General features: G+C 52.3%; 1 protein-coding gene across 1 annotated transcript in view; it reads left to right on the forward strand.

The window, feature by feature from the left end:
* The window catches only part of LOC107213832 (netrin receptor UNC5D-like), a 47,921-nt gene that overhangs the window by 21,234 nt on the left and 10,896 nt on the right, over positions 1-15,791 (forward strand). The window contains exons 3-9 of the mRNA XM_033519396.1: positions 276-443; positions 874-1,038; positions 4,823-4,855; positions 9,773-9,958; positions 11,518-11,895; positions 13,646-13,730; positions 15,254-15,422. Of these exons, the coding sequence (XP_033375287.1) occupies positions 276-443; positions 874-1,038; positions 4,823-4,855; positions 9,773-9,958; positions 11,518-11,895; positions 13,646-13,730; positions 15,254-15,422 (1,184 nt within the window). The remainder of the gene's footprint in view (positions 1-275; positions 444-873; positions 1,039-4,822; positions 4,856-9,772; positions 9,959-11,517; positions 11,896-13,645; positions 13,731-15,253; positions 15,423-15,791) is intronic.

A 15,791-nucleotide genomic window follows, 5' to 3' on the forward strand; every position in this document is an offset into this window, starting at 1 on the left:
AGGAGCCTGTGGGCCACCACAGTGGTCGGTGGTCAGTGACAGGGCTGGGGGCCAAGAGGAGGAGCCTGTGGGCCACCACAGTGGTCTGTGGTCAGTGACAGGGATGGGGGGCAGGGGTGGCTGTGCCTGCATTGCTATTTTTTGATTTGTGCTGCTATTGCTGCGCTGATCCCTCACAGCATCACCCAGCCAAGCCCGTCCCGCTGGCAGGGGTTGTGTTTGGTGCTGGGGGGCTCTGGCACGGCCCCACAGCCCCCTGTGCTGGTGTTTTGCAGTGAACGGGGGCTGGTCCTCGTGGACGGAGTGGTCCAGCTGCAACGCGCGCTGCGGCCGGGGCTGGCAGAAACGCTCACGCACCTGCACCAACCCCGCGCCCCTCAACGGGGGAGCCTTCTGCGAGGGCATGTCCGTGCAGAAAATCACCTGCACCTCCCTCTGCCCCGGTGAGTCCCCGCAGGGCTCTGGGGCCACGCTCACAGGAGAGCTTTCGGCCGGAGGGAGTTGGGAAGGGACAGGGAAATGCAGCCGTGGTTGGGCCCAGCCTGGCGTGGCTGTGAGTGCACTGCCAGGCACCTGTGGCCAGGCTGGAACTGACCCTGGCACCCCCAAAACCCTGCCAGGACAGCCACTGGCTCCGGGGGAGAAATCAGGGACCTGGGCGGGGGCCTGGGGTTCGTTTAGAGGGGAGCTGATGTTAACAACACCAGAAACACAGAAACCCGAGCTGAGAACTTGGTTAAAAGCATTATTTATCACACAAAATCTTTCTCTGGAGTGCGTTAGAGGTGAAGTTATGGAGGGGAGAGGTGAGACGAGCGCTGCTGCAGGAGCTGAGGTGGCACAGGCAGAGCTGACCGTGTTCCCTGCCCGCAGTGGACGGCAGCTGGGAGGTGTGGAGCGAGTGGTCAGTGTGCAGCCCCGAGTGCGAGCACCTGCGGGTGCGGGAATGCGCCGCGCCAGCCCCGCGCAACGGCGGCAAACACTGCGAGGGCCTGAGCCAGGAGTCCGAGAACTGCACCGAGGGGCTCTGCATCCAAGGTGAGCTGCCACGGGGCTGGGCACGGGATTTGGGATTGGCCTGAGACATGACACAGGGAACCTGTGTGGGTGGGACTCTTGTGTCTGAACTATTCCTGTGAAAAGGGAGGCGGTTTTCTGTGCGGAGTTTGAAATTTTCCGGGTGGCTGGATTTGTGTTGCGTGTTCTTCGCCTGTGAACGACCAGATGATGCTAAAATCCCAGATCCAGGGGGTTTGCAGGGTGTAACTCCGACCTCCACAAGCAATTGTGCTCCTCAGCCTCTGCCTTTCCTTGCAAGCAAATGGGCAAAGCCCCCCCAGGAGAGCTGCGGGTGCAGGAGCCGGTCAAGGTCGGAGTTTCTCCTTTAGCAGGAGCTAAACCCAAGCAAATCTGCAGCTCCCTGGGAAAGGCTTTGCCCTTCACCAGTGTCTGGGAAGCATCTGGAAGCTGCTGCTGTCCCCAGCACAGGGAGCTGGGCAGAGCAGCCCTGCAGCTGCGCAGGCTCCACGTGCGGGAGGAATTTGTGGGTTTATCCCTGCCCTGAGCCTGCTCCTGTCCCTGTGGAGGGGCTGTCACCTCGTCAGGTACAACTGCAGCCCTGGGAGCCATCAGGAGTGCCAGGGCTGGGAGATGCTGCAAATAAGGATGTGTCTGTTTTCTGTAATGTTGTGTTTAGCCAGCCCTCTGTCCTTCTCTCTATGGTTCTGCGCTGCCTTCTCCTCTAAACAAAATGCACTCTCTTCTTTTGCCCTGAGATTTTAATGTTTTCCCGGCGGCAGAGAGCATCCTGTGTATTTATTCAGGCTTCAGAGACGCCTGAGCTGAGACCTTAGATCAGACTTTGCTGGGGTCTGGTGGGAGGGGACACTCAGCACTCTGGCTCTGGATTCCTGCACTTAAAATTCCCAGGGCTACAGAACAGCTCCAAGATGTCCAAGGCCAGAAATGAAATTTAATTTATTTTTTTTTCCCTTCCCTGTGTTTTAAGAAAGAATAACCAGAGAGCGTTTGGGAGCAGTGTCATTCACCCAGCTCTCAGGGGCTGTGCTGGTCCTGGGGTGTTTCCTGGGGTCTCTCCTCCCTGTGCATTGCTGAGGGTTGGATCAATCCCAGATCCATCCCGGTGTCCATGGGAGCTGGCAGGAGGATGTGTGGGAAGGGCGTGAGGAGCAGCAGCTGAGGCTGCACGGTGGGGGTGTGACAGCCAGAGGGGACCTGCCACCCCCTGGGCTCTGTTGTTGTCCCCAGGTCAGCTGGAGGTGACCCCACTCAGGTCACTGCCTGCAGGGACACAGTGAGCGGGAAATGTTCCTGTCCTGCCCAAACTCCCCCGTTTCCCCTCGTGGGCTCCTGTGGGTCACTGCCACACCTCAGCCGTGCCTGGGGCACAGGGACAGAGCCACGACTGTGCCAGGGAGCCTCTGGGGGAGCCGGGTCAGCTCTGCCCTGCGAGGCCCCTGGGGCTCACACAAACTCCTTCCCTCCTTCTCCTGCGCCAGGGAGGCCCTGGAGCCACAGAATGCTGGAGTGGTTTGGGTGGGAAGGGGCCCTAAAGCCCTCCAGTCCCACTCTCCTCCATGGAGACACTTTCCATGGACACCTTCCCCCGTCCCAGGTGGCTCCCAGCCCTGTCCAGCACCCCCAGGCCCTGCTCCAAGAGCTGCATTTCCGTGTGGGTTCAGCTGGACCGGAGCGTTCCGTGTCTCCAGGTGTGATCTCGTCTCTCCCTCGTGGCTTGAGCTGTCCCCATGTCCTCGTGTCACGTTGTTCTTAGGGCTGTAATTGCTTTCTCAGCTAACAGGAATTGATGCAATTACCCTGTTTTTTAAAAATCTCTTCTCCCCTGCTCATCTTCCAGTATGTGCCTTTCCTGCTCCGCTTCTCATCCCGTGGGGAATTGTGGAGGAAATGCAGCCCTGAGCCACAGCAAAGCAATCTCTTGGAGGTTTTTTATCAGGCACAACTCGTTAACTTTGCTCCTTCTGTGAGGCAAAAATAGAAACATTCCTTTGGTTAACAAATAAGGACTGAGCTGAAAGGGAGGATGGGAATGGAGGATGCCAGGGAAGAACCAGCCTGGATCTGGCTGAGAAAATCCTGATCCTTGGGATGAATGTTCAGATCTGGACATAGTGAATGAAGCAGGGATAAAATGGATCAGCTTTGAGGTTCTTTATTGTGTCCCTGACCGGGGAGTTTGGGAATAACCCCAAGACACCACAGGGGAACATCCCAGCGCTCCCCTTGGCCTTGGATCCCTGGGTGGATCCCCATGGTCCAGTCCTTACTGAGGAGCAACTTTTCTTCAAGGAATTTCTCCTGGAACTTGTAACACTTGTGTAGACCCAAACTTAGATCCAGGAGGAAGATTCATGTGAGGTTTGGTAGAGATGAAAAGTTTCCAGGGCTGCCAGATCGATTCCCAGGGATGCAAAGGTCACTTTGACCCCAGACACTCCCAGCACCTCCCTGCTTTCCTGCATGTTTGTTCTCCCAGGGTTTATTCCCTCCCAGTATTCCCAGCTGGATTCTTTGCCAGGATGGACTTCTCCTCACTCCTGCAGAGGTGAAATCTTTCTCTTTGCTCAATAAAAGAGAGGGTTTTTTTTTTTTTGAGAGCTTTTTGTTTTACTTTTATCTGCTTGCTTTAAAGTTATTTTTCCTGACTTCAAAACCTATTGATTTCTTCTCCCAGTGCCCAAAACCAAAACAAACAAGCAGGGCCACAAGGACTGACCTGCAAACATGTTTTTACTAATGCTCCCTGAAGAATCACAAAACAATCACAAATCATTTCATTTTCCATTTTCCAAGCAGCGCTGCTGCTGTTGCCAGGAGGCTCCTGGATCCAGGAATCTCCATTTTCATGGGAAATGCTTTTCCCTTTGCAGTTTGGTGCAGACAGCCCCTGCCAGCAGCAGGGAAGGGTTTGCTCCACTGCAGACTTGGCTCTGACCCTCCTCTCTGGGTGCTTTTGTGCCTCATTTTCCTGCAAAACCAGCACCAGCCTTGGGCAGGGAAAGAAGAAACTCATCCCACCAGGATTTTGGCAAAGCCAAAATCCAACCATCTTCTGGTTTCTAAACTAAGCATCCTCACAAACATGAAAATGAAGAGAAGGAGCCTCGTAATCCACCTGAGCCTCCCAATTTTAGGGATTCCTTTGGCAGGTTTTAGGTTGTAAATGGTGACTCAAGTGCTTGGCACGAGGGAGGCAGAGAAGGCTCATTTTGGAGTGCCATAGAAAACCCCTTTTATCCCACATTTTCCATCTGTTGGGGGCATGTGGATGTGTGCATTCATATACAGAGAGGTGCCATTATTGGGGGTGTTTAGGTACAAAAAATGTGAATAAACTGGGCATTTTTATAGCTTATAACTAATTTAAGTGCCCATCACCAGCATTCCATACATCAAACACACAAAGGGATCATTAATTCTAACCTGAGTCTCTTTGCCAATGATCCAGTGCAAGGTATTGAACTTCCTTCTCACTGAGGTGTAAATAAACAACAGCATCCAATAGAGCCAACAAATAACCTGAATTAACCAAGTGAGAAATTGCTGTGAAGGAACTTCCTGAAAGGGATTTAGGAAAAAAAAAAAAAAAAAAAAGAAAAAAAAAAGAAGATTAAGAGAAAAACATGGACAACATAAAATATTCATATTGTCAGCAAACGAGGAGAAAATGTTTCATTTATAGAGTGAGACAGAAGCAATATAGGAAATAGATATGCTCCATGTAAATTTATTAAGTGCAACTTTCTCTCTTTCTCTCTCTCTCTCTCTCTCTCCCTCTCAGATAAAAAACCTCTTCATGAAATAAAATCCCAAAGTAAGTTCTTTTTTTTCTCTTGTAAATATGATTTTCCTCATCTTCTCTGCCGTTTGGGTTATTTGTTTAGGAGCTAAGTAGGAGCCAAGGTTTTATGCGAGGCTTTAGCATCTGCTGAAAGCATCTTTGGCGCACTCTGTGATCCCTCCCAGGTTCAGTGTGAGCCCGGGGAATGCTCATCCCCAGCAATTCCTGGCTGACAGGGAGCCCTCCTCGGCTTGGCATCCATCTCTGCAGCGCCTGGAATTAGGAAAACAGCAATTAATGCAGGGGTTTGGGGTTTTTGGTGCAGGTCTGGTTGGGCTGTGGGCTCTGACCTTGCTCAGCTCCCTCCTGGCTCAGCTGGAGGGTGTTTCTGTGCCTTTCCCTGTGCCTGGGGACCATTTGGGGCTGATTTGGGGCTGTTCTGGGGCTCCTGTCCTGCACCTGCAGCTCTGCCCGACCCCAGCAGGGGCTGGCACCAGGGGCCAAGGCACAGGATGAGAGGGAACAGCCTGGAGCGGGGCCAGGGATGGAGCTCAGCAGAATTCCCTGTGGAAAGGGCTGCAGAGCAGGAGGTGCCCGGAGGTGGCACCTGGGCCGTGGCTGGTGCTGACCATGCTGCTGCTTGGTCATCTCTGAGGGCTTTTCCACCCTTGGTGATCCTGTGATTTTACATTCCTGGTTCCTAGTTTTTTCTAGGGATACCCAAAATCAGTTTAGGGAGCTGCAAAAGGTGCTGAGGGTGCCTTGAGCCTTTCTGCTTTGGGTTTGTGTGGGTGTCCCCAGAATCACCCCTGGGGCCCCTGGGGCACTCTGTGCCAGCCTGGGCTCAGGCACTGGGTTCACTTTCTTGTCTGTGCAGTTTCATTTCACCAAGAAAATAGAGAGAACCTCAGCCAAATCGCTGGGTTTTCTGATTTACCCAAAAACGAGCTGCAGTGGGATTGATCAGGGCTCTGAGAGGCCTGGAGATGGAAAGGGCTCAGTTCCACCCTGGGGCAGGGACACAGAGCTCAGCTCCTGCTGCTCAGGGAGCAGGAACTGCTCCAGGACTTCCCAACTCATCAGGGATGCAGAATCAAAGCCAATTATGGAGATGATTGAGGGACAGCTTGTTCCACAGAATGATCTCTGACCGAGTCCCTGAGCTGTGCTCCGAGTGAGGAGAAGGATTTTGGGCCGTGGGAGTGATGGGGATCTCGGGAAGGGGAGCTGGAAGAACCTGTGGGATCTCCTGCCCAGATCCCGGGATCTCCTCTCCCTGCTGGAGCTGGGGAAGGGCCCTGCACAGCTCCTGCAAAGCACTCCTTGTAAATGAGATAATTTAATCAATTACATCTCCTAATGCACTAAACCAAATGTTTCATTTTCTGCTCCTGCACATCTTAAATTATCTTCAGGTGCTTTATGAAACTTAATCATAGTTAATAGAAACTTCATTACCATCAAATGTGCTTTCAATAAATGTTGTGTAACAGTGGCAGGAGGTGGAGTGACAAATGGGCTGCAATTATCACAAACATGGATCCTGGAGCAGAGAGGGATAAAACTCCTGGTGCCTGCCAGGGTCCCGCCCGCCCCTGGGCCGGGAGGCTGCAGCTCATTAAGGAGTAATTGGTGGACTATAAATGTTTGCTTTTCTAGTTTGTTTGCTCGGTTTCCACTTTGTTCCCTTCTGGGAAAAAATAGCAGCAGACCTCACCCCGCTCCCCCAGACTTCCCACGCCTTCCGCCTTCCCTTCTCATCTCCCACGGAAGGAGTTCTCCAAAAGAAAAGATCAGAAGGTGAAGAGGTAAAAATTACTTTAAAAAACCCCAGCGGTCGTTTCTAAAGAAACACAAAAACCCTAAACTAAAAAGAAAGTCTCCTTTCTTGTGGAGTTGTGTTCCATGGGAGTAATTCTGAGTCGCTCTGGGGTTGCTCTTTTGGCATAAAGCTGTTTAAAAGCCCAGGAGATGCTGAAAGGGATCCTTGGCCTGTGAGCTCTGTGCTCCCCCGAGGCTGTGCTGGGTTTTCCTGGCAGTGGGGCAGTTCTGGGATCACCTGGGGGACTCTGACAGGTTCTCCGAGCAACGACCAATTTATTCCAGGGAAGGAACCTCAGGAAGAACTCCTGTGAGAGCTTTTAATCATAAAATTTATAGACCAGTGTCCAATTCAAGCTCTGGAGATACTTCAGAGTCAATGAAAAGAAAATCCTTCTCCTCAGAAAGATTTTGCTTGAGTCAAACAGCTCCCATTTTTTTTTTATTCCGTGCCCTCCCTCTCATCTTTAACCCATGTACAACGGTTTAAAAGTGGGAAAGTGGAATTGCCTGACATGGGAATCGATGGAAAAGGAGATGCTGAAGCACTTGAGGAGATTTAGAGTCAGAATTGCAGTTAGAGTGAGCCCTGAGGAGTGTGGCTCCTGCTCTGATTTGGAGGGCAGCACATCAGCTCTGGGCTTCTCCCCCATTGCTGTCCTGGGGGCTGGAAGTTTTTCCTGCCAGGATATTTCTGCACCTCTCAGACTCGATAATTTATCATCCCAGCAAGGCAGGAGGGGTAATTCACGTTTTCAGCACTTTTCCTTTTTAAAGCAATGATCCAAAGGGAAGAGTTAAAGATGCTTCGTGGTGCAATAACCGCGAGCTCTCGATGGCTCCCTGGAAAGGGGAAGACCCCAATTGTTCCTGAGATCCTGGAGATCCATCCCCTCCCTCCTTCTGCCTCATTCATTGCTCTAATTACCCACAGAAATTAAGTCAACAATAGCGTTTCATAATTAATTCCCTGTAACAACAAAGCAGCTTGGGAATAGGAAATTGGAAGAAATAGAAATGTAATTATTGTCTGTACTCCCCTTTCTGCACCTGGTGCTGGGGAACAAAGCAGAGCTGTGGAAGTGGGGCTTTGGATTGGAGTTTGTGTTGTTTTGGTCTGATCTGAGACATTTCCAGTTTGCCTTTGTGACCCTGGGGCTTTGCATTTGCTTTTTATGTCTGGCCTCTCCCATTGTTACATTGTCAGCCAGGATTTCACTCTCTGCAATGCCTAACTGAGCCTAAAATGCTCAAAATTCTCTTTACAGCATTTTTCAAGGGGGGAACTCATGGAAAAAAATGGAAAAAAAAAAAAAGGCTTCAGGAAAAAAAACCAAACACTTCTCTTTTAGAGACTGATTTGGTAGAACTGTTGGCAATGGAATTGTTCTAGGAAGCTGAATTTTGTAACCTTACAGGTTTGTTCAATGTGGTTTCCTGACCTGCCACAGAAGTGGTTCCTCCTCAAAGCTGATGTTTCCATGAAAACTTTGTGATTTTTCTGCCTCCTTCCCAGCAAGCTGTGAATGTGTTAAAAGCAGAACCATTTTTCATTTGGAGATTACCTGAAAACATAGCAGAAATTCTGCAGGAGTATTTTCTTGGTTAAAGGGTTCTGGTGCTGGTAAAACTGATATAAAAGATGTATTTTGGGTTGAGTGGGGCGCTGGAATCTCGTGGTTGGGGCTGACTGGGACCAGCTGGGGAGTGGGGACAAGAGGGATGTTTTCTGTTAGGGATGTTTGAGCCAACCCTTTGGTTGTACTTCTGACTGGAGCTCCCAGCTGAAATTCAGCTTGTTCCCAGCGCCTGGAGCGGGTCTGGGGCCTGGGGGTCCTGGTGCTGCCACTGCTGGGGCTGTTCCCTGCTGGGAGGGAGCTGTGGGTGCCCAGCCCCTTCCCAGCACATCCCGCTGGGGCTGGCGGCACTTTCCAGACGTTTCTTTTTTGGAGGAAGTGTTGAGCCAAGGAAACGCTGCCCAGAGGTTCCTTTCATCTCAACAGTCTGAGGTTTCTTGTTCATTCTCAAAACTCAGCTAAAATGAAATTGTCCCCCCGTGTCCCCTGTCCCCCCATGTCCCCTGTTCCACATCCCCTGTTCCCCCATGTTCACCTGCCATGTCCCCGCACTCTGAGAGTGTTGTGTCCCCTGTCCCTGTCCCCACACTCTGAGCATGTTGTGTCCCCTATCCCCCTGTGTCCCCCCATGTCCCCCTGCCATGTCCCCACATTCTGAGTGTGTTCTGTCCCCTGTCCCTATCCCTGTACTCTGAGCATGTTGTGTCCCCTGTGTCCCTTGCCATGTCCCCACACTGTGACCGTGTTGTGTCCCCTGTGTCCCCTGTCCTGTCCCCACCCTGTGCCCGTGTTGTGTCCCCTGCCATGTCCCCACACTGTGACCGTGTTGTGTCCCCTGTCCTGTCCCCACACTGTGACCGTGTTGTGTCCCCTGTCCCCACCCTGTGCCCGTGTTGTGTCCCCTGCCATGTCCCCACACTGTGACCATGTTGTGTCCCCTGTCCCCACCCTGTGCCCATGTTGTGTCCCCTGTCCCCACACTGTGACCATGTTGTGTCCCCTGTCCCCGCACTGTGCCCGTGTTGTGTCCCCTGTCCCCACCGTGCCCGTGTTGTGTCCCCTGCCCTGTCCCCACCGTGACCGTGTTGTGTCCCCTGTCCCCACCCTGTGCCCGTGTTGTGTCCCCTCCCCTGTCCCCACACCGTGACCGTGTTGTGTCCCCTGTCCCCACACCGTGACCGTGTTGTGTCCCCTGTCCCCACCGTGCCCGTGTTGTGTCCCCTGCCCTGTCCCCACGCTGTGCCCGTGTTGTGTCCCCTGCCCTGTCCCCACCGTGCCCGTGTTGTGTCCCCTGTCCCCACGCTGTGCCCGTGTTGTGTCCCCTGCCCTGTCCCCACCGTGACCATGTTGTGTCCCCTGTCCCCACGCTGTGACCGTGTTGTGTCCCCTGTCCCCACACCGTGCCCGTGTTGTGTCCCCTGTCCCCACACCGTGCCCGTGTTGTGTCCCCTGTCCCCACCCTGTGCCCGTGTTGTGTCCCCTGCCCTGTCCCCACCCTGTGCCTGTGTTGTGTCCCCTGTCCCCACACCGTGACCGTGTTGTGTCCCCACAGATGTGGAGCGCAGTGGGGCCATCGCGCTGTACTCGGGGCTGGCGGCGGCGGTGCTGGCGGTGGCCGTGCTGGCGCTGGGGGTGACCCTGTACCGGCGCAGTCAGAGTGAGTACGGCGTGGATGTCATTGATTCCTCTGCACTCACGGGAGGCTTCCAGACTTTTAATTTTAAAACAGTCAGACAAGGTTAGTGCGGCGATTTCCTCTCCTTCTCTGCAGAGCTCCCACTGCTCAGGCACGCCTGCATTTGGGGAGGGGGGTTTGGGGCAGCCAGGGCAGGGACAGGGACCCTGGAACTGGCTCTGCTCTGTCCCACAAACACAGAATCCTTCTTGGCCATGCTCCAGATGATTTAGAAGTGCCGTCCCCAGCTCCTACACTGATTTAGGAAAAGCTCAAACTAAACAAAGCGACCAAAGCAGCTCAAGCTCAGGCAACAGAGCCGTAGTTCCTCCTGTTCTGTCACAGCCCTTTCCTCCACTCCAATAAAAGGGATTATTCCTTCACCGATAATCTGAGACCCAGCTGGAAGTGTTTTGTAACCCCAGTTTTGTAACTGGGGTCAGTGGGAAATAAATGTGTGCAAGACCCCCAAAGACCTCCCACTGGGTCTGTGGGAAATAAATGTAAGACTGGACCCCCAAAGCTGTAGAAAAAAACACCAGCGCCAAAAAACGTGGACAAAACATTAACTAAAAACAGCGCTCAGGTTTTCAGGAATGTTATTCCCTTTGAACAGGAAGGTGGGGAGGGAGAGAAACGGGGATGAAAGCAGGATGTTTATTGATTCTGTGCTGCCATTCTACCTCAGACCTGCCTGATTGTGGGTGGGTGGGAGCGTGGGTGGGGTGTGAAAGTGTCCCCATGTCTCTGTTCTCTCTTCAGAAAAGGGAAATATGTTGCAGAGTTTGTTTGGGGGGGTTTGGTGGTGTTGTTTTTACAGTTTCTTTATTTCCTGGAGACGTCCTCACCAAGCATGACTTGCAAGAAATTGGGAAAAGGGCTTGGCAGACAAGGACGTTTGAAGGAGGTTCACTCATCCATTTCTAAATCCAGACCTTTAATTAGGGCTGTGTAAATCTCAATGACTGTGTCAAACAGAAACATTTTCCTTTGTGGTTCAGTTTGAATCTTGTTTTGAGTCTGGGGAATTGTTTGTTTGGCTTAATGCTGAAAACCTTTCATTCTGGATGCTCTGAAAATCCCCAACTAAACAACCAAGGAAAAAGACCCCACCACAAAACCAAACAGCCAGAGGATTCAGGCCCTAAATCCATCCACCACTCTTTTTTCAGAGTGTCTTCTGAGGGAAAACGCCTCAAAATGAATAACTGTGGTGTCTTTCCCTGTATCACTCTTGTCCCACTTCCCTTTCAGCCCAGTTCCCCTCAGGCATGAAGTTGTGGGTTTGTGTAAAAGGTCTGCAGGAAGATGTTGTCACCCAGTGGGGTTTAATGTAAGGAAAGGAAACAAGGAGAGAGGAAAAAGGCAAACACACAAAGGTGAATCCAAAGAAAGGAGGCTTCTCCTTGGATTCCTGCACTCTGGAACTGCCTGAGGTGTGGCAAACATCAACTGTCAGATCTTTACACCAGTTCCTCTGTTCTCTAACGTGGTCTGGTGTGAGTTTGGGCTCTGAGAGCTCGGGGAGGGCAGAGCGAGCCCCAGAGGGGACGGGAGAATTTGGGAAGGGATTCCTGCGGTGTCCCCTCCACCCACACCAAGCACTGCTCCTGTCCCCACAGGTAACTCCCTGCTCCTGAACTCGTCCCTGCAGCCCGAGCTGACGGTCAGCAGGACCTACAGCGGCCCCATCTGCCTGCAGGACCCCCTGGACAAGGAGCTGATGACGGAGTCGTCCCTGTTCAACCCCCTGGCCGACATCAAGGTCAAGGTGCAGAGCTCCTTCATGGTGTCCCTGGGCGTCACCGACAGGGCCGAGTACCACGGCAAGGCCCACCCCGGGACCTTCCCCCACGGCAACCCCAGGCCCTTCGGGACAATGCAGGCCAGGAACAAGGCCATGTTCATCCAGAACCTGGCCTCCATCTCCAGCAGCAGCGAGCTGAGGAGCTCGGCCCTGTTCGGGCACCTGGGGGGCCGCCTGGTGATCCCAAACACAGGTGGGTGGCTCCTTTCTCATGAAAGCGCATAAAAGAATTTGAGATTAGGCTGCCTGATGTAGTGTTTTAGAACTAATTTTTTTTAAAAAAAAATGCCAGGAAAGAAGAAGTAGGGGCCCCATTAATGCAAATTTTGGGAAGTAGGGCACATTGCCCACACAGGACACGAGTGATCAGAGGGAAGCCTGGGCTGAGGACTGAAGAGGCATTATGCCTATTTGAACTGTTTTAAATTACTGCCTCTCTTGATGTCTTCAGCATGAAAGCCACATTAATCAAAGCTGTGCCTTGCTTGGATCCTGCTCCAAAGGAAAGGCTCCCCGGGAAGGGTCGATGCTGGATCAGAATCTTACATAAGGGCTCACGTTCCAGCAGCAGCTCCGGCCCCACAGCCCTGCCTGGGGGGCACAGGGACAGCAGCCAGGCCTGGGGACAGCCCCACAGCCTCCTGCTCCCTCCTGCCTGCCTGTTTTCCCCTTTTCTGGAGCAAAAAGCTCCCCAGATTCCCAGAGCAGGGCCCTTCCTGTCAGCCCTGTCCTGGGCTGGGCGCTGGGATCTGCTCCCTCTGCTCTGTGTCAGGAGTTTGGGGAGCTCAGGGCTTTGTGGGACGTGTTCCAGACCTGCAGGATTGTTTGTGAATGAGCTGAACAGCAGATCAGAGCCCAGCAAAGGCTCTGGTCAGGGTCACGGCCCTCAGCTGCACCCCAGGGCTGTGTTTGCATCACCCCAAATCCCAGTCCTCACCTTGGGCACTTCCTCTCCCCTAAAGGCAGCACAGAAAGCCAGATACCCCAGCCAGGGGTTATCAGCCTTCGACTCCAGTGACATTTATCCACTTTAAATTCAGCTCTGGTTTTGTTTGACCAGTGGCTCCAGGATTATCTGCTGCTCTCTGGTTGAACTGGATGATTTAGAGCTTTATCCTTCATGTCCCACAAAACGGGTGCTTTAAAGGTTACCACAAAAACCGTGGTTTGTGTTTAGAGAGGATTGATAACAGTGACAGTCCAGGCATGCACAACGTGTGGAATGTTTTCATTTCTCCACAGACCAGTTTTGTGCTGAGGAAGGAACATTGCAGAGGCACTAAGTTAAGGCATGAATTAAGAATTCCCTCATGCTGTATATTTAGCTACTTTATGTAATGATAGTCCCATCAATTAGATTATTAAAATATGTATTTGGTCCACTTGCAATTTATGTAATTCTTGCAGCATTTATGTAAGATCAGCTGTGCCAAGCAGTTGTAAATTCCAGTGTGATGGAGTCAGTGCCTTGCTGAGGCTCTGCATCGTGTGACAGACACAAAGCCAAACACATTCCCCCTCTCCTGAGAGCGAGATAAAGCAGTTTAATTCCAGTGGTGCCCAGTGGAAAGTTCCCTCCTTAACTTCTGATCCAGCCTGGTGGTGTCAAAGGAGAATGGGATCATTTGGACGCAGGAGCTGGGATGTGTGGGAGCAAAGGGGTGCTCGCCTGCAGGAGCTCTCCATGGGGAGACTCCCTGGGATCCCACAACGATCAATGATTTCAAAGTTGGAAAGAGGCAAGGAGCTCTCAAGAAGCTTTTTGGGAAATGTCTTTTCCTTGAATGGCAAAGTGACAGCTTTATTTCCTTTGATAATTTATGTTCCTTTCATCTGCTGACGTTGCCATGAGAAGCAGGAATTCAGGGGAATGTTCAGCTGCTCCCTCAGGGTTGTGTTCCCTGCCCTTCCCAAGGGTCAGTCCTGCCCTTGTTCTTTTCCAGGGGTCAGCCTGTTGATCCCACACGGAGCTATTCCAGAGGAGAGTTCCTGGGAAATCTACCTGGCCATCACCCAGAAGGAGTCCAGGTGAGAGATCCAGGGTCGCGGATCTGCCTCCTTTGGGTCGGGATGGAACGTGCAGGAGTCACTCCTGGTGCCTGGGGTGAGCACCCTGCTGTGACCCTGAAAGGGACACAGAAATGTTCTTGGAGTGCTGCTCCTGTGAAATCCATGGAATTCTTGTGCCTGCTGCTCCCTCCTCCCCTCCCTGCTCGGGAGGAACTCAGCAGCTGCACCTCGGGCTCGGGGGGTGCTTCCATGGATTTTTAGCCTGAGAATCCTACAGACACTTGGAAGCACCGAGGCTCCAGCAGAACTTATTAGTATGACACTGGGGAAAGGAAAAAAAGAAATTGGCCTTTTCTTGTTACCCTGTTGTTTCTTCCTTTTCTCCCCTGCAGTCTCACCACCACTGTAGACACAGACTGAGGGAGGTCTGGAACATTCCAGCCTCTCTTCAGCAGGAACGGTGTTTGCAAAGTGCATTTTCTGAGCAGCTACAGCTGCACGTCAGGCTGTCACCACGGGCACTGCAATGGGCTACCCAAGTCAGATTGGGCTTTTCTCCTTCTTACATCCTGGTTTTATTGTCCTATCTTCTTATTTTTATCTTGGTTGAGGTTCTTTCCCTAATTTTTACATTGGTTGAGGTTCCTCCTCTCATTTTTCATCTTGGAAACAGCATTTGCTTTTCATTTGAAGAGGGAACTGCACGCCCAGTAATTTAGAAGCCAATCACGGGGATCACACGACCCAGATGAATTAAAATACAACCAAACAGCAACAAAACCTTCAGGGCAAGAGGGTTCAATTGCTGGTTCAGTGTCCAAGGGAGTCTCCTCCACTCTGGCACCGCTCCTGCCCAGGATTTATTCCAAGAGATGCAGAAACCACGTGGCTGTGGGGCTGGGTTCAGTTGCTGGAGTGGGAGAGAAGAGCAGATTACACATCTCTAGAAGTCAGCAGAGAGGCTGCAGCTCTTCATCCAGCCCAGCTGAACCCCTGGAGCTGGGCTGTGCTGGGGGGATCTCCCCTGCCTGTCCCGGAGCCACACTGGGCCACTCCCAAATCCACAGCCCTGTCCCCGAGCCTGTAAGAGTCACTGAGCTCGTTCCTCCTGCAGAATACAAATGGCTTTTCAAAGCAGGGAGATCACACTCAATCTGGAAAAATTTATGAGCCTGTGTTTTTTAAACCATAATTTGTTTTATCTTCGCTCCTGTGAAAATATTGTTGATGGCAGCGTTTGAAGGCAGAGCACGGTGGGGACGGGACCAGCTGGTGCTCGAAACGGGGCTGGCTGGCACAGAGCAATTTCAGTGCTGGATTTGGGTTAAACAAATTGAAATGTATTTTAAATACCAGAGTCCTAAACTGACCAGCCGCTGATTGGAGTTAGATGGGGTCTAATGGGTTTGTTTCATCTCCAGCTGCTGCTTCCACGTGAAACGAGCAGAAATGAGCAGATGAGGGAGGTGCTTGGATTTGAACTGAAATATTTTCAGTGAATTCTCACTCCTGACAGCCACTCTTGTCTTTGCTGCCCCAAGCCTGGAGCCGGAGGGCCCCGAGGTGCTGCTGGGGCCCGAGGTGAGCTGCGGGCCCCCCGAGCTGGCTGTGAGCACCCCGTGTGCCCTGAGCATCCCACACTGCGCCCACGCCGACCCCCAGCACTGGAGCATCCACCTCAAACGCAGGACGCAGCAGGGGAAGTGGGAGGTAAGCCCAGAGCCCACCATGGCCATGGAATTTGCCCTCAGCCCATCCTGTTACTCCTCGTGCAGAGATTCTGGCTGGGATAGACACAGGGAGACATCTGAGAGAAACAATTACAGCAAAAAGGGGTGGCATTTTGGGAAGAAGCAGCAGAATTGGTTTTGGGGTGTTTTTACCAAGATGTGCAAAAGTTGATGGCTACAAAGCCCAGCCCTGGATGCCACGGCTGCAGCCTGGCCTGGCCTGTCCCTCCCTGAGCCCCTCCTGGCTTTTGCTCTGCTTTCAACCATTCCAGTCCCATTTGCAAAATTCAGATTTACTCAGGCCTTGGGCAGCTCCAGCAGTGCTGGCCTCAAACAGCCCGGGCCTCTG

This window comes from Parus major, chromosome 22, assembly GCF_001522545.3.
Source record: "Parus major isolate Abel chromosome 22, Parus_major1.1, whole genome shotgun sequence".
NCBI lineage: Eukaryota > Metazoa > Chordata > Aves > Passeriformes > Paridae > Parus > Parus major.